At 44.7% G+C, this 20,304-nt stretch overlaps 7 protein-coding genes across 9 annotated transcripts in view; 3 read left to right on the top strand and 4 right to left on the bottom strand.

Moving 5' to 3' along the window:
• The first annotated feature begins 21 nt into the window (after positions 1-21).
• On the top strand, positions 22-1,878 carry Cdk8 (cyclin-dependent kinase 8). Of its 2 annotated transcripts, XM_089469153.1 has the most exons (3): positions 22-156; positions 254-424; positions 479-1,878. In XM_089469153.1, exons 2-3 carry the CDS (start codon positions 294-296, stop codon positions 1,716-1,718), a joined length of 1,371 nt encoding a protein of 456 aa, XP_089325279.1. In that variant the 5' UTR covers positions 22-156; positions 254-293; the 3' UTR covers positions 1,719-1,878. The 2 variants fall into 2 exon arrangements, with proteins under 2 accessions (XP_089325279.1, XP_017862867.1); XM_018007378.2 differs by lacking the exon at positions 22-156 and having other exon boundaries at positions 182-424.
• Positions 1,805-4,164, bottom strand: LOC108613730 (glycerol kinase 5). 2 transcript variants are annotated; one of them, XM_018007377.2, is made up of 6 exons: positions 3,686-4,164; positions 3,531-3,624; positions 2,969-3,468; positions 2,463-2,915; positions 2,238-2,401; positions 1,805-2,180 (listed from the first exon to the last, which is right to left on the bottom strand). In XM_018007377.2, exons 1-6 carry the CDS (start codon positions 3,791-3,793, stop codon positions 1,904-1,906), a joined length of 1,596 nt encoding a protein of 531 aa, XP_017862866.1. In that variant the 5' UTR covers positions 3,794-4,164; the 3' UTR covers positions 1,805-1,903. The 2 variants fall into 2 exon arrangements, with proteins under 2 accessions (XP_017862866.1, XP_089325269.1); XM_089469143.1 differs by having other exon boundaries at positions 3,553-3,624; positions 3,686-3,745.
• Positions 4,165-4,460: 296 nt separating this feature from the next.
• LOC108613737 (uncharacterized) lies at positions 4,461-5,710 on the bottom strand. The gene is made up of 2 exons (XM_018007383.2): positions 5,374-5,710; positions 4,461-5,278 (listed from the first exon to the last, which is right to left on the bottom strand). The coding sequence occupies exons 1-2, from the start codon at positions 5,530-5,532 to the stop codon at positions 4,766-4,768; spliced, it is 672 nt and encodes a 223-aa protein (XP_017862872.1). The 5' UTR covers positions 5,533-5,710; the 3' UTR covers positions 4,461-4,765.
• Positions 5,711-5,853: 143 nt separating this feature from the next.
• On the bottom strand, positions 5,854-8,377 carry Sk2 (Sphingosine kinase 2). Its single transcript, XM_018007376.2, has 2 exons — positions 7,196-8,377; positions 5,854-7,129 (listed from the first exon to the last, which is right to left on the bottom strand). The coding sequence occupies exons 1-2, from the start codon at positions 8,122-8,124 to the stop codon at positions 6,115-6,117; spliced, it is 1,944 nt and encodes a 647-aa protein (XP_017862865.1). The 5' UTR covers positions 8,125-8,377; the 3' UTR covers positions 5,854-6,114.
• A 169-nt stretch (positions 8,378-8,546) lies between these two features.
• Positions 8,547-11,896, top strand: LOC108613728 (dnaJ homolog subfamily C member 2). Its single transcript, XM_018007375.2, has 3 exons — positions 8,547-8,968; positions 9,103-9,248; positions 10,223-11,896. Exons 1-3 carry the CDS (start codon positions 8,721-8,723, stop codon positions 11,779-11,781), a joined length of 1,953 nt encoding a protein of 650 aa, XP_017862864.1. The 5' UTR covers positions 8,547-8,720; the 3' UTR covers positions 11,782-11,896.
• Positions 11,897-12,216: 320 nt separating this feature from the next.
• Positions 12,217-14,175, bottom strand: ICA69 (islet cell autoantigen 1-like protein). Its single transcript, XM_018007379.2, has 3 exons — positions 13,258-14,175; positions 12,954-13,196; positions 12,217-12,889 (listed from the first exon to the last, which is right to left on the bottom strand). The coding sequence occupies exons 1-3, from the start codon at positions 13,840-13,842 to the stop codon at positions 12,443-12,445; spliced, it is 1,275 nt and encodes a 424-aa protein (XP_017862868.1). The 5' UTR covers positions 13,843-14,175; the 3' UTR covers positions 12,217-12,442.
• Positions 14,176-14,271: 96 nt separating this feature from the next.
• The window catches only part of ko (Stork-head domain-containing protein knockout), a 65,191-nt gene continuing 59,158 nt past the window's right edge, over positions 14,272-20,304 (top strand). The window contains exon 1 of the mRNA XM_018007372.2: positions 14,272-14,618. The gene's annotated coding sequence lies outside the window, so the exon portion shown is untranslated. The remainder of the gene's footprint in view (positions 14,619-20,304) is intronic.

The raw sequence follows: 20,304 nt of genomic DNA, 5'->3' as shown, positions 1-20,304 counted from the left end.
TGTAACAATCGATGCTTAATACGATTATAAAAATCACGTCTATATCATAAATAATGTAGGCGAGTACTTAGCTGAGCTATAATTTAATAATGTAATAATTAAATAATAATCTGAGCTGTACATGATTAAGTTATCTTAAGACTTCGTTTTAATAAGGTTTGCTTTCTGTACATCATTCAGTGAACGTGGCGCAGTTACTTGAAAAGTTTTGTCCATCTCTAATATAAATGCAATATTGTTTGCTTGTAAACAGCTGTGATTGCGGTTAAGGTAAATACAAAGTTTTGCCGAAAATGGATTACGATTTTAAGATGAAAACCCAAATGGAGCGAACAAAGGTTGAAGATCTATTTAACTATGAGGGCTGTAAGGTGGGCCGTGGCACCTACGGTCATGTGTACAAGGCCAAGTGGAAGGAGACCAGGTAAGCAAAAGAAAGCTAGCAAAGTATTTTCATTCTGATTCCTGATTTCTGCAGCGATGGCAAGGAATACGCTCTTAAACAGATAGATGGCACAGGTCTCTCTATGTCCGCTTGCCGTGAGATTGCTCTGCTACGCGAGCTGAAACACCAGAATGTTATAACGCTTATTCGAGTCTTCTTGTCACACAATGACCGGAAGGTGTTTTTGCTGATTGACTATGCAGAGCATGATCTGTGGCATATCATCAAGTTCCATCGTGCAGCCAAGGCCACCAAGAAGCATGTGGTTGTGCCACGTGGCATGGTCAAGAGCCTTTTGTACCAGATTCTGGACGGCATTCATTACCTGCACAGCAATTGGGTTTTGCACCGTGATCTGAAGCCAGCGAACATTCTCGTAATGGGGGACGGCAACGAGCGTGGGCGTGTCAAAATTGCCGACATGGGCTTTGCACGACTCTTCAATGCTCCTCTGAAGCCACTGGCAGACCTGGATCCAGTGGTGGTTACCTTTTGGTATCGAGCGCCAGAGCTTCTGCTAGGTGCACGTCATTATACGAAAGCCATCGACATTTGGGCTATTGGATGTATTTTCGCAGAGTTGCTGACGTCGGAGCCTATCTTCCATTGTCGGCAGGAGGACATTAAGACAAGCAATCCGTACCATCATGATCAGCTGGACCGCATATTCAATGTAATGGGCTTTCCGCAGGACAAGGACTGGGAGGACATCAAAAAGATGCCAGAGCACCATACACTGATTAAGGACTTCAAGCGCTCCACCTATTCCGCCTGCTCCCTGGCCAAGTATATGGAGCGTCACAAGATTAAGCCCGACAGCAAAGCATTTCATCTACTGCAAAAGTTGCTGTTGATGGATCCCAACAAGCGCATAACATCTGAGCAGGCGATGCAGGACCCATATTTCCAGGAGGAGCCACTGCCAACGCAGGACGTCTTCGCCGGCTGCCCCATACCGTATCCCAAGCGTGAATTCCTCACCGATGACGACCAAGAGGACAAGTCGGACAACAAGCGCCAACAACAGCAGCAGCAGCAACAGCAGCAACAACAACAGCAGCAGCAACAGCAACAACAGCAGCAGCAACAGCAGCAGCAACAACAGCAACAGCAACAGCAAATGAATCCCAATGAGCCGAATGCCAAGCGCGTTCGGCTATCAGGCGCTGGCAACCAACAGGATTTCCATCATCAGCAACAGCAGCAGCAGCAGCAACAACAGCAACAAATGATCTTCAATCAACAACAAAACTTCCAGCAACGATTCAACTGAAATGCAAGTCTTAAGGAAGTCAAGTCAATATACAATTCGTGTTGGAAAGTAAGCTATTCCATTTGGCCCTTATATATTTACAATAATTTATAGATTTTTTATAACAACTTTAATGTAAGAAAACAATTCACACAAACAAATTAAATGTTCTTAAGCTTAACTATTTCAATAGTCTTTTTTGTGTCCTAGTACCAGCCGCTAAAGCGTTCAATGGCTCGACTCCATTTTTGCATGCGGTTGGCGATCGAATCGAACTGCTTTGGCTGTGGCTCGAAAATACGCTCCACATGGCGGAAGCGTTTGAGATCGTCGAGCGTGTGCCAAATGCCATGATTAACGCCTGCTAGAAAGGTGGCGCCCATTATGCTAGATTCGGAGCAGTCGGCGCGCTCCACGTGCAGACCGCTGGCATCGGCCAAGAACTGGCAAACAAAATCATTGCGCGAGACACCGCCGTCCACTCTGGAAAATAGTTAATGATTGAGGAACTCGAGTCGAATGCTGACGTCAGTGCCTTACTTAATGACTTTCAGTTTGTGTCCCGTTTCGTGCTCCGCAGTCTCAATCAGCTGCACCACACGAAACACGATGCTCTCCAGCAGCGCACGCACCAGGTGCGCTTTGGTTGTGGACGGTGTCATGCCAATGAAGCCACTGGCGGCGCGATAGTCATTCACAGGCGGCTGGATAGGCGTAACCGATATGAAATTAAATACATTGGACTCTATTTCTCTGTGTACTCACACCCAATCCGCTAAAAGCGGGCATAAAGTAAACATCGTTAGTGTCTGGCACTGATTCAGCTATGGCGGCGGTCTCAGCGGGCGATTCGAACAGTCCACAGGATTGGGCCCATGTCACCACCGTTCCAAAGTCGTGGGCAGCACCTTCGATGCAGTAGATCGTGTCGATCTGCTTACTAGCACGCTTCAGCTGCCAAGCTACCAGTGGATACATTCCGCTAATCACAGCCTTGCAATCTGGCCCGGTCACAAGGTTTAGGAACGCGCCTGTACCCATGGTGATCTTCACATTGCCTGTGGCGAAGCACTGCGAGCCCCACATGGCAGCCGTCTGATCACTGAGAGAGGCAGCAATGGGAATCTTAGTGTTGTTCCATTCCTGCCCAAATGCCGAAGGATGCACGTATCCGAAATCCCTGTAGCTATTCTCAACCACGCGAGGCAAAATGCTGGACTATAAGAATGGGAACTATTGAATGGAATCAAAAATAAATGCTCTCCACATACATCGATGCCGAACATCCAGCGCACAAGTGGCGACCAGCTGAGAGTAAAGGGATCGTACAGACCGGTGGCAGTGCTTGAGGTAATATCGGTTATATGTTCTACATCTGGATCAAGACCGTTGCCGGACCGCAGCTTGTACAGTATCCACGAATCGAGTAGCTCCAGGCGCGCCTTTTTTTCGTGCAGTGCCCGCTGCAGTTGCTTGTTGTGAGCAATCTCATAAAGCAGACGTGGCGTCACTTGGCCATTCATCAGCTTGAGCACACTGCCAGCTAAGAAACGCGCTTGTCTGGTCAGCAGGTACAGGGAGTAGGAGAATCCATTCATGAAGCGTAACAAGCAGCTGGAATTCCATTGCTGGACCAGCTCGTCCGCGCGTAAGTCCTTCCACGTGATGAAATTGTGATAGTATTCTTTGGTCCTGTGGTTCCACGTTAAGAATGTGCACCGCTGTGTAGATATTGTGAGGCAGCTGATATCCGCTGGTGTCAACTTTGCGTCTGCAGCAGATTAAAGATAAGCCATTGTATATGTGGGGGGACTACTAATCTCAAGTACTTACTGTGTATCGATTCTCTAATCACCTTGACTATCTTACGCCATAAGCCCTCGGGCTCTATCTCGAAATAGCCCGGCTGTGGATTTAATAGCTCAACCTACAAATATCATACAGTTAAATGGTTCTCAACTTTGCCCGCCGCCACTTAATTAACTCACTGCATCCGCTGCCGACCCCTTGACCGCGCAGTTCTCATCGAGCACGAAGCACCGCAAATACGTCGTCCCAACGTCCAATGCTGCGATATGAGCTTTCGTTTCTGTCATTTTGTAGCCGCCGTTGCCGCTGCTGCTGCTGCTGCTTCTCGGAGCACACTTCGTTATTTACTGAAGCTTAAAAGCCGATCGCTGGCAAACTAAATTTGCGTTGCTCTTTGCGCATAGTCGTTTCATTTTGCTGCCTATCCCCGTAATCAACTACTCTAGTTTCTGATAATAAACGTGACCAGTTGGTGTCAATCATGGTGACGAGTTAATGTGCAGGTGTCCAAGTTCCCACGCAGCAGGCGCTCATTCCATATAACCATGTGACGTCACACCTTAAGTCTATTGCTCTCAAATGCAAAACCTGTAACATTAGTGTACATTACTGTGTATAATTTGCATATCATAAATAGAAGTTGTCTTCATAAGCTATTTGATTAAAATTAAATCTATATCACTCGCCTACTTCGGATTAAACAGGACTTACTTCATTAAGATTTTTTTCTTTGATAAGAGAGTTGCCACATCTTTAGCATTACTTTCTGTAAGCAGACTGGCAGCATAGTGCAGTGCGCACAATTCATAAACATTCAAAATTGTTATCTTGATGGTATAGAGTAACAATAACAACATTTAATACGTTTTCTGTTTGTTGAGATAAGGAGTAGTAAATATAGAGCACTCTATCAACTTGTGGCCCACATGCATCCCAGTCAACAATCACATTCAATTCTTTTTTATAACTTTATTATACATATACATATATAGATATATAGACATATATCAATAATAATATTACTCATTTAAACAACGCTACACGACAAAGACATTCAGTTATAAACAATATATGCACGTAAAGAGTACGAACTATGTAAAAGCTTTCAGAAGCCTCGTGCTGCATAGATAGTAAATACAGTCATTTAGGTACTGGTTTCTAATAGGTACACGTTGTCTCGAGTTGCAGTATAATGTCAAAGGTGCCTCATTTAGAGATATGTATGCCTACAACTACTTATAACAATGCCCCCCATTTCTTTACATATCCGTCGGAAGTATATCCGGAATTAGATATTGACATAGATCCACCTCACTGTTAACAAACTTCACCTTCTTGGCGGTGTTGTCATCGAGCAGCATGCGAATGGCTGGCCATACGGTCGAGAAGATGCCAGGTGCATTTATGATTAGGCAAACGCCCAATCGCTCCGGATAGTGTTTGCCGAGCAGCCAGATAAGATTCTGCACCAGCTGATAGTCCATGCACGCTGTGCTGAACTCAGCCAGATCGAAGACAATGCACAGGCGGTCTGTGACCTCCTCGAAGCACTTTTTGCATGCCTCCTCCAAAATGTAGACAATGAATCGCGTCAACTCGTCAATGTCGCGCGCCGAAGAGCTATGATTTTTGGCTGGAATATAAATGACGGGACGGCCAACGCAATCCCGATGCCGCAAGACCCGTGCCTTGTTCTCCAAGTGGCTGCGGTCCATTTCGTTCAGTTTGGCCACGCCATATGATTCACGCCACTTGTTCGTCTTCAATATGGCCTATAAGGGTGGGTGGCGAAAGGTTAGCCATATGTGCATAATGTGTATAAAAGTCAATGTCAAGATGTAGGCGCGTGGGCGTGAAAATAACTCACTTGGAATGCGTCATCTGTAGTCTTAAAGGCGCGCAGATAACGCCGGAGTGAAAACTCATTCTGATATTGATTTGGGTCTGCGTCAGCTATGAGCTTCATTCGCTGCTTCAGGTCCTTCAGATCTTGCTCGTTAATTGGCGCCAGCTCCTCCGCTGACATATTGAGTCAATTATTTTATTAACGATGGCCTTGGCTGGCAGTAAATCTTAGTTCCTGTGGCAACTCAGTGTCTATTGTGAAATCTCACTTGCTATTCAACGTTCTATCCACCGCACCAACTAAATTGTTGTCCGGAAATTATTTTTTCACTTTTTCCTATTGCGTTTCAATTAAGCTATCGATAAGTTTTAATTTGACAGGGTTGCCTGAGCTTTAAAAAAAGCAGCTGTTACGTTTGAAATTATTATGAAGCGCTTACTTTTGCCACTACTGCTTTTGCTCAGCTCGTTATATTGTCCCACAGATGAAAACAGCTTTACGTACATACATAGATATATGTTTGTATTTATTTGTTTCTAACTGCAATCATTATAATAAATATTAACAAGAAGAGTTACAAAAACGTGTACCAGCATTTATATAAAAATCATACTCTTGTGCATGCATCCACCGAGACGCACGCAGCCAAATATAATAACAAATATTTACCTACACCTACTTATTCAAATGCAGAGATTCCCATTATTGATTAGTTATTGCTTGAATGTACGATCGTTGCTGGAAATACATATTCGTTTGTTCTTATTTTGGTATCATGACACGCGAAATGCCCGGCAGTATCTCTGCCTGAAGTGGACCAAATTCTATTTGTTCGCCATCGACGGTGATGATGCCGTGATTGTCGTACGGCTCCAAGCGGAATGCGCGTACCTGCAGCACCTTTATATACTGGTTGTTTTTCTCAGGCAGATGACTGCCCGTGCTCATGTTGTAGAGAAAGCTGAGCAAGTGTGGACGGCTGATGCCACCGCGAATCAAAACCAAAAATATTTTGCCATCGTTCAATTGGGCTTTGGGTGCAAAGTGGCAATCGATGCCCAGATGAGATTGGTAGATGGCGTGCATCATAATAAATTCGCCCTCCTCCACCAGCCAGCCCGCAGCCTCGGGCAATGGTTCATCAAGTCCCGGCAAGCTGCTACCTGGGCCAAAATTAGGATAGCCCTGCTCCAATTTTGTGCCCGTCGAAATCGACGGTTCAGTGAATTCGCTGTCATCCGCCACGCTGTGATAGATACTCTCTGATATGGAATAATAGCAGCTGCGGCGTGAGCCGCCCGACAGCCAGCTGTCGCAGCGCGAGCGGAATGATTGATTAATGGAAGTCTCCAGCGAAATGACATCCTCGAACTCTTGCGGCAGAAACTCCATGGAACGGTGATTGCTGGCATTAGACAGTTTATCGATATGCATTGTGCAGCTGCGGCTGGATTGCATCTTTCGCATCTGTTCCGACTGCAGCAGCGGCGTTTCCAGCGGTTCCTCTGCCTCATCGGCTAGCAAATAACTGATCTTACCATTATAGGTTCGCAAATTTGCCCATCGATAGAGTGTCCAGATGGTGAAGCGTTGGTAGCCAAACATCCGGATACACTCACTCTCAATGTCCACGTCCGAGATGAGGCCCCAGCCGATCGACAGGAACGAAAACATGACGCGGTTCTTAGCCTCCACACGCACCACGTCCATGGGCGAAGTGCGACCACTGATGGCTGTCAGAGCGGCACCTAGTACAGGATTACTGAAGTATGGTTCACTGCAAGCAGGAACAGAGATTATTAATTGTCTCAAACGGAAACACCTGCGGGTATCACCCACTCACTTGTAGCCATGCGCAATGGAGCGTGCCAGACCATTGCCAGAGCCGCAAGGAATAATGGCCAGGGCAAGGCTGTCCATCACTTGAGCCCAATCAGCGCGGCAGAGCAGTCCGTTGATTACCTCATGGAACAGTCCGTCGCCGCCAACGGCTAAAATAGTGCACCACTCGTCCAGGCGGCGAGTGCTCATAAATTCGATTGCATAGTTGGAATGCTTAGTTACAAACAAATCGTAGGGTACTTCGGCTTCGTTGAGAATCGGTGCGACACTCGTATTGAATACTTCGCGTGCATTGCCAGAGCCGGACTTAGGATTGAGGAGCACCAGGATTCGGCGACGCCGCGGCTCGCCCATACTCTCCACAAAGATGGGCTCCAGCGTTTGATGCAACTGCCAGCGCAAGGCGCGATACCAGCGATCAGCCTCTCGCATGTTATCCTCGAATGTATCAAAGGATCGAAACCGAAGCGTCAGCACTGTCCGCTCCCTGTGCAGGCTGCTGCGAAGGCTCTTCTTCTTCAGCACGTAGGCGAACAAGTACAAATAGGCGCTGCCGTCGCCTACGTCGGTCGCGTTCTCTTCCTTGCTGGCCATGCTACACTTGCTGGGCGTGCCCTTGCGACCGGAGCCCGCAGCTGGAGTGCCCGGATTGACGCAGGCGCAGCCTGCGAGATTTCGAGGCGACTTTTTCATGCGCATGCAGCGTGCTCCAATGATATCACATATTTTGACCTTTTGCTCTTTGATTATGACACCACTGGGAGATTCACGTTGCAGAGTGAATCCTGTGGCATCCAGACGCACACGAAATACGTGGCTGCCCTTGCGCTGGCTAGTGTAGAAAGTGTCAGAAACATTGTGAAGGTCATCGTCTGCCTTGTTCGGTGTGGAGATAGCGGAGTCAGTGCTCCTCTCCTGAGATTTATTCATGTTTGATAGAGATTCTCTTTAAGCAGCATTTTTTATTTACTTTAACTATTAAAACTGGGGTACTCCCAAATATGCAAGACATAAAGGTGCTATCGATAGCTATCGGTATACTGCACTAATTTTTCACAACATATTTTTGTTTTTAATTGTTTCATCACTAATAAAACACCTTTGAAAAAGTTTCTTTATATAGACACATATTTGCATTTATATAATCATTTAAAAGTGCAATTTAGATAGAAGGTATACGATTAGCCAGTTAATTACTTCAGTCAGTATATATATATTTAATTTTGGCTTAATTGTTTGCTGATATTTGTTCTTGGTAATCGATCAGCCACCACATGAAATTTAATCAACGATTTACACAATCGGTGTTGGTAAAGATTGCTAGAATTGTGCCTATCGTATCGCAATCGCACTTAACTATGCCTTTTTTGTCGCTTGCCTACACTTAGCTCAAGCATGCGGTAGTGAAGTGAATTAATTACACACTTTTCGGGTTGTCCAAACAAAATTCGAGGTAGTGCAGTGTGCTTTATGTAATTTGATGCAATTAGTTTTTGCAACACGACACACACTTCTACACACCTATAATGACTAACAGCCTAGAAATTGAGTGCTCTGCGCTGAAAGTAACGCGTCATAAAATCGAACGCGTTGGTTGCGCATATTTTAACGCACGCCGCCAAATTGGCGATGCGAACGGCGTCGAGCGCAGCGACTCTGATGAGAAATTGGCGGGCGCTGGCGAAGATGTCGACATAAGCTACCTCAAGTCCCTTGATCCCAAAGAATGGAAGGATCAGGATCATTACAGCGTTCTTGGCCTTGGAAAATTAAGGTGCGTTTATCTGTTAATGTGTGCAAACGTGTGTGGGTATGCGTTAGAGAAAGAGAAAGGGAGAGAATGCGTGTGTGTGTGAGCGTGTGCACGTGTATTAACTGTATTAACTTATTTTTCACACACATACACAGATACGAAGCAAGCGATGATGACATTCGGAAGGCCTACAGACGAATGGTGCTGCTGCATCATCCGGACAAGCGGAAAGCCAAAGGAGAGGAGGTGATTACGGATGACGACTACTTCACATGCATAACAAAGGCCTACGAAATACTTGGTTGGTAGTCGATATATCTTAATAAATAATTATGTATTAGATTTTGCAGCTGTTACAATTGAAGAAAGTATCGAGGATAAATAATAGTATCGAAGAATAGCATATGCATAGACACTTGGTGGATAGTGATATATCCAAATGACTAATTATAGTCTAGTTTACATAGTGTGTATTCTTGATGATTCGGTATATTTAAATACGTAATTGTAGCTTAAATTTGTTGTACAGCTGTTCAAATAAGCCAGATATATAATAGTGTAGAAGCAGAATAGAATATGTGCATATGAGTGGGAGATGTATGTAAGGTAGGAGATATATGTAAATAAATACTTGTGGTTTATATATTTTCAAATATGTAAGATAATAACAGTAAAAAAAAGAATATATCCTGGTGATTCGATATATCTAAAAGCAGATATATCTTAGCAAGTGTAGCGTAGAAAATATGTATACATATATATGGATGGATATTCGATATATTTAAACAAACAATTATAATTGCTTTAGCTATGTACGCGAGAAGGTAAAAATATTTTAAATAAATTATAAAGCACATAGTGGCTATGTGTGAAATATGCATATAAATATTTTATACAGAATATCATCTAGTATATACAATAGAGTCCGGTTATAACGATTCCGCTTAAAGGGGCGGCACGGCGAAAATTGTGGTCCCCAGACAACTTATATGGTTATATCGGTTTCCGGGCACAATGACGGTCTCTTCAGCGTCACTATATCTGGACTCTACTGTGTATTGTAAAGAAAACTTTTAGGGTATTTAAATGTCGTATTAATGTTACGTCACTTATTGTATTTGCTTGCTAATGTCTTATATCAATGCTAAATGTAGAGAGAGAGAGAAGTCTCACGTGAGTTGTTTTGACAATATTAATATAGATTTAAATATAAATACACATAAGTATAATTATATTAATTTGACTAATTAATACATTGAAATTTTTCTATTGCAGGCACTCCAAAAACACGCCGTAGCTACGACTCAGTGGATCCCGAATTTGACGACGGTTTTCCCTCACAATCGGATATCGATAACAACTACTTTGAATCGTTTAATAAGTATTTTAATTTGAATGCGCGTTGGAGCGAAAAGCCGAATGTGCCTCCATTTGGCGACGTGGATGCCAAGCGAGAGGATGTCGAACGGTTTTACAATTTCTGGTACGACTTCAAGTCATGGCGCGAGTTCAGCTACCTGGACGAGGAGGACAAGGAGAAGGGTCAGGATCGGGACGAGCGTCGCTGGATCGAGAAGGAGAACAAGACGGCGCGCATCAAGCGCAAAAAAGAAGAGATGACTCGTATTCGCGCCTTGGTCGACTTGGCTTACAACAACGACAAGCGAATCCAGAGATTGAAGCAAGAGGAAAAGGATCGCAAGGCGGCAGCCAAGCGAGCCAAAATGGATGCTGCGCAGGCCCAAAAGGCCGAGCAGGAGCGGGCGATACGTGAAGCGGCGCTCGCCAAAGAGAAGGCGGAGAAGGCCGAGCAGAAGCGTATCGAACAGATTCGTATTGAGCGTGAACAGCAGAAGAAGGTGCTCAAAAAGGAGCGCAAGACTCTGCGCGACAAGGTCAAGGATTGTAAGTACTATGCCAAAAATGACAAGGATCAGCTGAAGCACATGGAGGGCACAGAGAAGATATGCGAAACCTTCAACTTGGCGGAGCTACAGGCGTTGAACAAGGCCATGGAGACCAAGGGTAGGGAGTCGTTCATTGCGGCGCTGCACACCGCCGAGCAGAAGATCGCCGCCGAACTGGAGGAGCTCAACATAGCGCATCAGAAGAAGCAAGTGAACAATACGCCTAAGACGGGCGTTAAGGAGGTGAAAAAGAGCGAACTCTGGAGCAATGAGAACGTGCAGCTGTTGATCAAAGCGGTTAATCTGTTTCCCGCTGGCACTGCCCAGCGCTGGGATGTGATTGCCACGTTCATCAATCAGCACTGCAGCGGAGGCTCCAGCCCGGTAACTGCGCGCGATGTGCTCAACAAGGCGAAGGCGCTGCAGAACAGCGATCACTCCAAAAGCTCTCTCAAGACCCAGGCCAATGAAGGGGCTTTCCAGAGCTTTGAGAAATCCAAGAAGGAGGTCCAGACAACGAACGATATTACGCTAGGTGAGTCGCCGGCAGAGAGTAAAGAGAACCACAAACAGAATGGAGGCGTCAGTCAGAACAATCAGAAACAGCAGCAGCAGCGGCAGCAGCAACAGCAACAACAGGTACAGCAGCAGTCGGAGTCGAAGCAGAATGGAAGCGCTGTAGGGGCTCCAGCCAGCACGCCGGCAACCACTCCGACTACGAATGGCATCGCATCGAAGACATGGACAAAGGAAGAGCAGGCTTTGCTGGAGCAGGCCATCAAAACGTATCCGACAACAACACCGGATCGCTGGGATTGCATTGCGGCCTGCATACCCAATCGCAGTAAAAAGGATTGCTTGCGCCGTGTCAAGGAGCTTGTCGAACTCGTCAACTCGAAGAAGGAGGCTCAGGCGGCTGTCAAATGAGTTGAGCCACGTGCGTTGCCTTACGCGTTCTCCTCTGCCCTAGCTGCTGTGTCCAATATACATATTATTTAAATAAATAAACTTAAAACAGTTTTGAACGTTTAGCGAAAAGTTACATTCAGATGATTTTATGCTTTTCAAATCTATCGGAATTGCCGATTTTTTCTTGATGACTTATCGAAAAGTAAAATAAATGCAATATTATCGGAATATTTGGTATATGCTTCAATAGAATAGGTGTACAATTTCAGCTGATCTTTTACCTGAACTTTGAAATTTTTGAAAATTTTACATTCAAATGATTTTATGCATTTAAAAGCAATCAAAATTGCCAACTGATCGCTTATCGCTTATCGAAACATTTGGTATATACTATTTGTATTAAGAAAACGGATGTATATGTGGTCTTGCTGATCCTGTATATTGCAACGGAAATGCTTTTTAACAATAATACATTTTTATTGACAAAACACATGTGTCGTGTGAAAAAGCTACACCTGTCGACAGTGAAAAAAGCCGAAACTATCGATAGGGAGAGGGGAATTAAATTAATAATACTAACTATAGACCGACCGAACGATCCGGCTCGATTCTGGCCGTCGTTATGTATGATTTCTGCTGTGGGAATCCATCGTTCCGCGTCCTTTCTAAAATTTCGGTCTTATGTCTGCTCTGCTACACGCCTTCCGCCGCTCAGTTTTAAGTCGAATGCCTGCGGATTGGCCAGCGGGTCCAGGTCAGCAAAGAGATCCAACCAGGGATTGTTAGAGCTGTTATTGCTCTGCTTGGCGTTCGTTTTGGTTGAGGCAGCTGCTGCAGCGGGACAGACGCTGCTGGGCGTGGGCGTGGGCGTGGGCGGCTGCTGCTGACTAAACATGCGAGCCCAGAATTTGTTATTGTTGCTTGTGTCCAACAAGGGAGCCTCCAGCAGTGCCGGCGCCTCGATAAGTGGACTCTCTTCCAACTGCCTGGACAATTCAATGAGCAATGATTCGTTGTCACCACACGTAGTTTCGGGCGCAGCTGAGGCCGTAGACGTGGGCGTGGTCATGGGCGTTTCGTCTGTGGGCGGCTGCGACTCAGACTTTGGCTTGTCCTGGTATTCGTCCTGTAAAAAAAAAACAAAATACAATTCATATTGCCGAATATATCTTATTATATTAACATTGTACCGCAAAGAATAACGATTGGTCTTTGTCGACAGCTTCGATCGGAACTGCTTCCGGTGCGTCGGCGCCTTCGTTCTGGGACAGTTCCTTGAGCACACAGAAGTCGTATTTTGGCTTGACCACCAGCGCATTCGAAATGGTCTGAAAAGTGGATGCGGCCTTCTGGGCAAAGTTTTTCAGCTCGGCCAAGTAGGCAACCAAGGCGTGGGAATACATATTGCAGCGGGCGGCGGCCAGAAGATCAATCTGAAATGAGTTCTCAGTCAAATGGAGGAACTATCAGGTGGATCTATATGATATGGGCTACTTTTTGTATGGAGTCCATGGAGTAGCTGTCAAAGTTGTGCTTGGCAGCCCTCACATGAGCTTGGGCTGTGCGAAACTTATCTAGGCCCTTGCCAGTGTCGGGATCCATGTCCTGGCTGGCCGTGTGCTTCATCCAGGACAAGGCGGCACGGTATTCGGTGCGTTCCTTTTCCATGGTCTGTAGAGTCAGTTCAGTGTCCTTGACGGCACGGCAGCGATATACATCCACCTCATGTTGCAGTCGCAGTAGAGGAACGCGTACGCACATCCTTTGCTGCCCAGCAAAGGACATGGCCTTGCCCGTGTTTGTGATGCTGCTGCCCGTCGTCTTGCTACGTTTGCCAGCCTCTTTCAGAAAGCGCCCGAACACGCACTCCTCCTGCGACAATATGCACAGTCTTTCCTGGTATTGGTCAATGATTTTGCACAGCTCCAAGCTGGTGTCACTTATCGATTTGAAGACCTCGATTTTGGCGTCCAGCTCAGCGTCGGAGGATATTATGTGCTTGTCCTCTTTGCTGCCCAACTTGCGCTGCACAACCTTTTTGGTTATCCAGTATTGGTGTTGCACTTCCGACTTCAACATATTTTCGTATCAATTTCACTGATAGCTGAAAAAAAACTTGTGCTACAAAAAGATAAAGCTCACAGCAAACGGAACGTTATGCGCAAACGCAAAATTCTGTTAAGATAGCGTTGCCACACTGTGCAAATTAACGGGACTCGTTAAAGTTATTTGAACTATGTATATATAAAAGTTGACGGCAAATCATTCGCTATTCATGCAGTGTTTAAAATTACAAGATCATACTGAAGAATGACAAATGTATCGTATATTCGTTTCTAAATGTTATTTTGATATTTTTCGACTATATTTGTTTTCAAATAAGCTTTCAAAAACAACATAGTGGCAGTCTGGCAACGGTGAACTTAAACGCTAAAAAATACCACGTCACGTAAATAACTTTAACATCGCCTTTTCGAGTTAAACAGTGGAGTTAACAGACGTATACGAGCTGCAGCTTCGTAACTGTAACTGAGTCTTTCAAAGAGAACACGACAAGCGCTCGCCTTGCATTTTGTTGTTGCTTTCGTTTGGCGCTGCATTTAACCGTGAGCCGCACACATTTTGCATAGAACGCGCTGCGGTTCGTACCGTGTCTCTATCTTGACATTATTTTTACGTACACCAATATTTGTGCAAGTGTTTTTTTACATGTTCGCGGCGCGCGCGCCTCGTAGTGTTCCTCTGTATGTGTGCGTGTGCGTGTGAGCCAGGGCTAAAGTTCGACTTGAACTGCAATTGCAGTTGCAATTGAAAGCGACATATATCTGTCCTCATATTGCTAATTCGCCAGACAGGTAAGCTAAAGCTGCAACTAGTTACAGTTACTTTCAGCTAGCTTGTTGGGATGGATGCTGTTGCGCGCGCACTCACACACACGCACTGCAGAAGAAAGTGAACAAGTGTGTGCGAATGCTTCTGTCACTGCCGCTGCCGTTGCTCTTACCGCTGCCTGTCCACTAAAACGGGTTGAAGTTGCGGCTTTGCCACCTGCAGAAAATGACAGCGTCTGGCATCTTCACTTATTATGTGTGGGTGTGCGTAAGTGTTAAGTCAATGATTGTGTGTGTGTGTGCGTGTGTGTGTGTGAGCCCTGCTCAAATTGATTGTTTGCTTTATTATGAAGATTATGTCTGTCCGCCTGTTAACACCAACAGCGCGTGACCCGCCGCCTTGGAACACTTGAGTTTTTAAACTGATTGCAGCAACAATTAGATTCGGCTCTGCGCGCACACAAAAAAATAAAAAAAAGCCACAGCAACAACAATCAGAATCGGAATTAAAACGAAAAGGTCATCCACGGGCACTTGCTGGCCTCAGGTCTCAGTTAAAGCTTAATGGGCGCAGCGCGAGGCCTTTTACATGCCAAAAAAAAAGAAAAAAAACTGAAAGAAAAATAAAAACCAACCCAATAAGAAAAGATCTCAGACCCTCGCTCGTTATAGCCCCGTTATTGCTGTTGGTTTTTCCAGCTTCAAAGCCGCGCTCCGGCTTGCGCCTTGGGCCGGCGTCGCTGCGCAGTCGCATTTAACAATTGTTATTGAAACGAGCAACAACAACTACAGATTTCACTGCACTTGATGCTGACACACTTGTTGTGGCTACCACCGCTGTAGTTGTTGTTTTTGTTGTTGCTGCTGCAAGTGAAGCTGTTGTCAACGCCTGGTCACATTAATCAAAAGTGTTTCGATTGCATTCGATAGCAGCTGCTAGCGCGCATTATCGATAACAAAGCTCTGTTCCGTTTTTTGCTCTTTCCCTGTCGCACTCATTTTCCATATGAATAAAATCTCATGCATGCAGCAGCAACAACAACAATGTCAAGCAATCTCGGTTTGGCTTTACATTTTTCTCACAGGCCGCATTAAATATTAAAAAAAAAAAAAAAAAAAAAAAATAAGAAAACTTTTTACAAATAACTGCGCATACATAATTTTTGCCACCGTTGTTGCTATTGTCGTTGTTGTTGTAGTTCTTGTTGTTGGCCGTATCAAGTTACTTTTGGTTGTTGCTCTGCTCTCATTTGCATGCAGAGTTTGTGCATAGTTGTTGTTGTTGTCGTTTTTCTACTGATTATTTTTTGTGTCGCCGCACGGCGTTGCTGCAACTAAATTGGCCTTAATTGGCTGCCTTTTTGCTGCCAATTTTTTTGTTTGTTGCCGCTGTTATCGGTCGTTGCCGGCCGGCCACTTGTGGCATGCAGCGCAAGCGGCGGCAGCAACAACTGCGGCTTATATTTGTTGTTCGATTTCACGTTTTCGTTTTTACTTTTATTGGCTGGGCTTATTTGATTTAATTAGGCGGCAGCAGCAACAGCAGCCGCAGCGGGTTTCATTATTGTTTGCAAATTGTGGGAAAAATCAGTGAGCCAAAGAGAAAAAAACGCATTTCGAGAATTTATAGCGCCTAGCTGGCTGGCTGGCTGCATTTTATAGCCGGTTGCATAATTCAACTAAGTCGCTGCCGAAACTGAGCGCAAAAACAAGCCAATAAATCAAATTGCCATTCTCAGGCTTGCGGCAACTGCTGCAACGGCTGCTGCAAGTGCAACACAACTAGCTCAACTGCGGGATACTCTATAATAAGGCAAATTGTCAGAAGTTGTTCTGATAACTGCAACGCTTGGGTTCGCCCTGCCTATTGCCTATTGCCTCATACCCCATGCTCCCCTTTATGCTAATGCTTTACAGGGTATTGCCACAGCATTTACAATAAGCGGCCCGTATTCAGAGCATGTCAATGCAGCTATCTCAAACTACTTACAGACATGTGCACTTATGTGGGCTATGGTAATGTTACCCAGCACACCTACCCCCCTTTGCCTACCCCTCCCACTCGCACTCGCACACACATACGAATGCAGCATTTACCGTTTGGCAAGGTCTGTCGAGGCAGACCAGCTGGGGCTCCGGCTTAGATTCTTGCCCACCCATTGCACAATCTCAATCTACATCTCTGTGTGTGTGCTCTGTCAATAGGCCAGTGCCTCGGTTATTGAGTCGTCTAGGAAGGTTTGTTAACTGTCATGCCCACGTGACGAGGCCAAGTGTCCAACTGGCCAAGTGGCCAAGTGTCCAAGTGTTCAAGTGGCAATTCACATTTTTATAACCACTATTCTCGGTTTTTATTTTGCATTGTCTCTGGCGCTGATTAAATTTCAATTTGCGCTGCTGCCTCGAGTGGCAGCCGTGAAGCGGAAGCTGCTGCTGTATATCAATGCGTGTTAATGAGCTGGGCAACTGATTTGACCCAATTGGCAGCCCACCGCTCGCAACACTCGCCAACACATGCACCACCCGATTGACCCACAAAAAAAAAAAAAAAAAAAAAAAAAACTGAAGCCTTGCCACTGGCTGCTGGCTGCTGGCTGCTAGCTGCTGGACAGGCCCCTCTGTCTGCCCACTCCTCAGACTTAAATATAGCTATCAGCTTTAAGTGGCTGCCAGCGCCTGGCAAATTTATTGAATCTCATTGGGAGCAGCTTTCTATACTTTCTCAGTGCTCTCGAGCCGATGCGGAAGATGGAAGTGAAAAGTGCACCAAGCAAATCAAAAACCGATGCAAATCTATCGCGCTCCACTCTGCCACTGCCACTCTGCTGCTCCGCTCTTTTGCTCCACTATGATCTGGCCTGGCCTGCGCGAACATTTCAAAGGCATCTCACGGATGCGACGCGCTGCGGCTTTGCGGCCGCACAAATATTTACATGCGTTCAATATTGAGTTATACGCGATAGATTTATAGAGACATTAAAGATGTGGCCGAGGAAAAACGGAGGAAAAGTGCGTGGCTGGCGTTTTAATTAACCCATAAGCTCAACTGGCCAATTGCTTTTGACTCTGTCGGATTGCAGCCATGTTGCATGGGGGTTTCTGTTGCACATTTGCGCCATGACTTTCACTTTCAGTACAGCGAGGCATACAGGAGCCACACACACACACAGCACACACATGCATAGTCTGGGTTAATGAGGATGCCACATTGCTGCAGAGTTCGTGCCGCTTGATTATCTTGCTCTCGCTCGCTTGGCGTTGCACATTCGTCTTGCAACAAGAAGCAGAAAAAAATGAAACAAAAAACTGTGGCAGCCGCTTTCATGTAATTTATTTGTTTATTGTCTTGCCGGCCTACACCCACACCAGCAGCCGTTGTTACACTTGCACTTGCGAACGCTTTTTACCTAGCTACTTATCTACTTCTTACCTGTCCACCCGCCGCAGCCGCCACCGCCGTTGCCGCCGCCCAGCGCCCACCTTGCGGCTCGTTAGTTGAAGATGAACAAGTTTGTGTTTTTCATTTTATTTTGTATTTTTTTCTTTCGTTTTATCTTCTTCTTTTGCTCTTTTATTGCTTTGGCCAGGAAGCGAGCGATTTTTCATTGTTGTTGTTGCTGTTAGCGTCCCACTATTCTTTCGCCCGCACATGCGAGCCGCCTAATTAGCTGAGGGCTGTTGGGGCGACTGAAGAGCTCTGCCAGTCTGTCTGTCTGTCTGTCTCTATGCTGCCTTTTGCTAGTATTTGGCATCGTTTCGCTCGCTCGCTACGCTTGTTTCGCTTTCGTTCTCACAACAGTAAACGAATTTCCCAAGTTTTTCACATCCACATGAGCTCATTCGGAACTGTTTCCTGTGATTCACACACACACACACACACACTCACATGCATTTGCACAGCCTCAGCAGTGACTCCTATTTGCTGCTGCTCCTGTTGTGCACAAAGAGCTCTCGAGCTTAGCTCAGCGCATTTCCAGGAAATAACATTTCCTCTCAGTAGCCAATTGGCTTAAATTTGCTAAGATTCGTGAGTAACCAAGTTTAAAAATTCCCCTAACGAACGACCTTAATTAGATTTTAGAAAATGTTTACTAATAACTGCAAATTATTAACTATGGTTGTAAAAGAATATTAAGCTATAACTTATAATTTAATTACTTTAAAAATTGAGATCTATAAATATAAATATAAATATAAATATAAATATAAATATAAATATAAATATAAATATAAATATAAATATAAATATAAATATAAATATAAATATAAATATAAATATAAATATAAATATAAATATAAATATAAATATAAATATAAATATAAATATAAATATAAATATAAATATAAATATAAATATAAATATAAATATAAATATAAATATAAACAAATATAAAATATAAATACATACAGATTATTACATGATTCTATTAGTTGATGGACTTACTTTTGCAGTGTATCTCATCTGCAACTTGTCTAACTCATCTTTCTTTCTGTTATTGTTTGTATATGGCTGTAAGAGCTGGTTGAGTCATATGAAAGACTTGGCCAGAACACTTTTGAGCGTTGTCGTCATCATCATCATCATTGCAGAAAACTTGATTTTCACGTGTCTATGTGTGCATATGTGTGTGTGTGCATGCAACTTTGTTGCAAGTTTAGCTTGACTGCGTTCTGTTTTGTTTTGCTCTTGGTTTATTGTTGTTATTTGGGCCCGGGTTAGTTGGTGCTTTGAACGTTTCTCACATGATTAAGCCAGATTGCTTACAGCTTGTTGGCTCAGCATCAGCATCAGCATCGGCATCGGCATCGGCATCTGCTGTAAGCTTGTTACACTGTTCTTCTTCTTCTTCTTCTGTTGCCATCAATTGTTTGCCTATTTATAGCGCATTCGCATCTTGGACTTTGACTCCCCCTTTGGTTAAGAACCATGTGCCCATGACGCAGCGCCTTTTGGCTGGCAGCGATTGCTGCTACGATTTAACAAACACGCAGACAGATGCACTCGAGCGGCTGTTGGCTAGATTCAAGCATTGTTTAATGCCAAAGTGGACTAGCTAGGAGATGCAGCTCGTGCCCGCATATATAGGCATACGTATATGAATATACGTATGTAATGTATGTATGTATATGTTGCCTACGGAGTATGACGAAATGTTCGAGGCACTTGAGTTTTGGTTTTTAGCTGCGCGTTGGATTCTTGTGCCATGTGGTCTCAATTGCCAAATGCAAATATCAACAATGAAACAAATTTTCATTATTTGCCTGACAAAATGTTGCGCCAATTGGGCAAACAATGCGCCAAGCAGATGCCTCGGCTCGATCGGATGTTACCTTGATGTACGTACGTATGTTTTGTGTTATTATGTATTCTTGGGCAGGCGCCCCGTTGTGCAATTGGCTATATGTTGATGAATGGTTGACCTAGTCGAGTGTTTGTTTGCTGCCTTTGGCATTCTGATGTCTCTTTGATTCAATTTATGCTAATTGCTAATTGCATAATAATTCAATTGAACCAACTGCAGTCTTAGTTACCGACTAGTCAGCCACATTTCCGCATTGTTAAGCAGTTGCTGCTTAAAAATGCTCCACAACTACTAATGCTGCTGCTGCTGCTGTTGTGCTGCTGCTGCTGATGTTGCTGCATCTGCATTCAATTCAATTACACAATTTCTGTTGGCTCTTTGGTAATGCAAATTTGGCTGCGCTCGCT

This window comes from Drosophila arizonae, chromosome 4 (genome assembly GCF_054131065.1).
Source record: "Drosophila arizonae isolate 15081-1271.41 chromosome 4, UAZ_ARI_1.0, whole genome shotgun sequence".
NCBI lineage: Eukaryota > Metazoa > Arthropoda > Insecta > Diptera > Drosophilidae > Drosophila > Drosophila arizonae.
Note: the sequence above shows the minus strand (reverse complement) of the source record. Positions and strands in the feature narration are given on the sequence as shown.

Coding starts and splice junctions, on each gene's coding strand:
- LOC108613737 (XM_018007383.2), bottom strand. CDS start 5,532: ATGTCAGCGGAGGAGCTGGCGCCAATTAACGAGCAAGATCTGAAGGAC. Junction 5,279..5,373: donor CTACAGATGACGCATTCCAA/GTGAGTTATTTT, acceptor CCACCCTTATAG/GCCATATTGAAGACGAACAA.
- LOC108613730 (XM_018007377.2), bottom strand. CDS start 3,793: ATGACAGAAACGAAAGCTCATATCGCAGCATTGGACGTTGGGACGACG. Junction 2,402..2,462: donor CCGCTTTTAGCGGATTGGGT/GTGAGTACACAG, acceptor ACGCCTATCCAG/CCGCCTGTGAATGACTATCG. Junction 2,181..2,237: donor CACAAACTGAAAGTCATTAA/GTAAGGCACTGA, acceptor ACTATTTTCCAG/AGTGGACGGCGGTGTCTCGC.
- LOC108613728 (XM_018007375.2), top strand. CDS start 8,721: ATGACTAACAGCCTAGAAATTGAGTGCTCTGCGCTGAAAGTAACGCGT. Junction 8,969..9,102: donor CTTGGCCTTGGAAAATTAAG/GTGCGTTTATCT, acceptor ACACATACACAG/ATACGAAGCAAGCGATGATG. Junction 9,249..10,222: donor AAAGGCCTACGAAATACTTG/GTTGGTAGTCGA, acceptor TTTCTATTGCAG/GCACTCCAAAAACACGCCGT.
- ICA69 (XM_018007379.2), bottom strand. CDS start 13,842: ATGTTGAAGTCGGAAGTGCAACACCAATACTGGATAACCAAAAAGGTT. Junction 13,197..13,257: donor CCATGGACTCCATACAAAAA/GTAGCCCATATC, acceptor AACTCATTTCAG/ATTGATCTTCTGGCCGCCGC. Junction 12,890..12,953: donor ACCAATCGTTATTCTTTGCG/GTACAATGTTAA, acceptor TTTTTTTTACAG/GACGAATACCAGGACAAGCC.
- Cdk8 (XM_089469153.1), top strand. CDS start 294: ATGGATTACGATTTTAAGATGAAAACCCAAATGGAGCGAACAAAGGTT. Junction 425..478: donor GCCAAGTGGAAGGAGACCAG/GTAAGCAAAAGA, acceptor TGATTTCTGCAG/CGATGGCAAGGAATACGCTC.
- Sk2 (XM_018007376.2), bottom strand. CDS start 8,124: ATGAATAAATCTCAGGAGAGGAGCACTGACTCCGCTATCTCCACACCG. Junction 7,130..7,195: donor TCCATTGCGCATGGCTACAA/GTGAGTGGGTGA, acceptor TCCTGCTTGCAG/TGAACCATACTTCAGTAATC.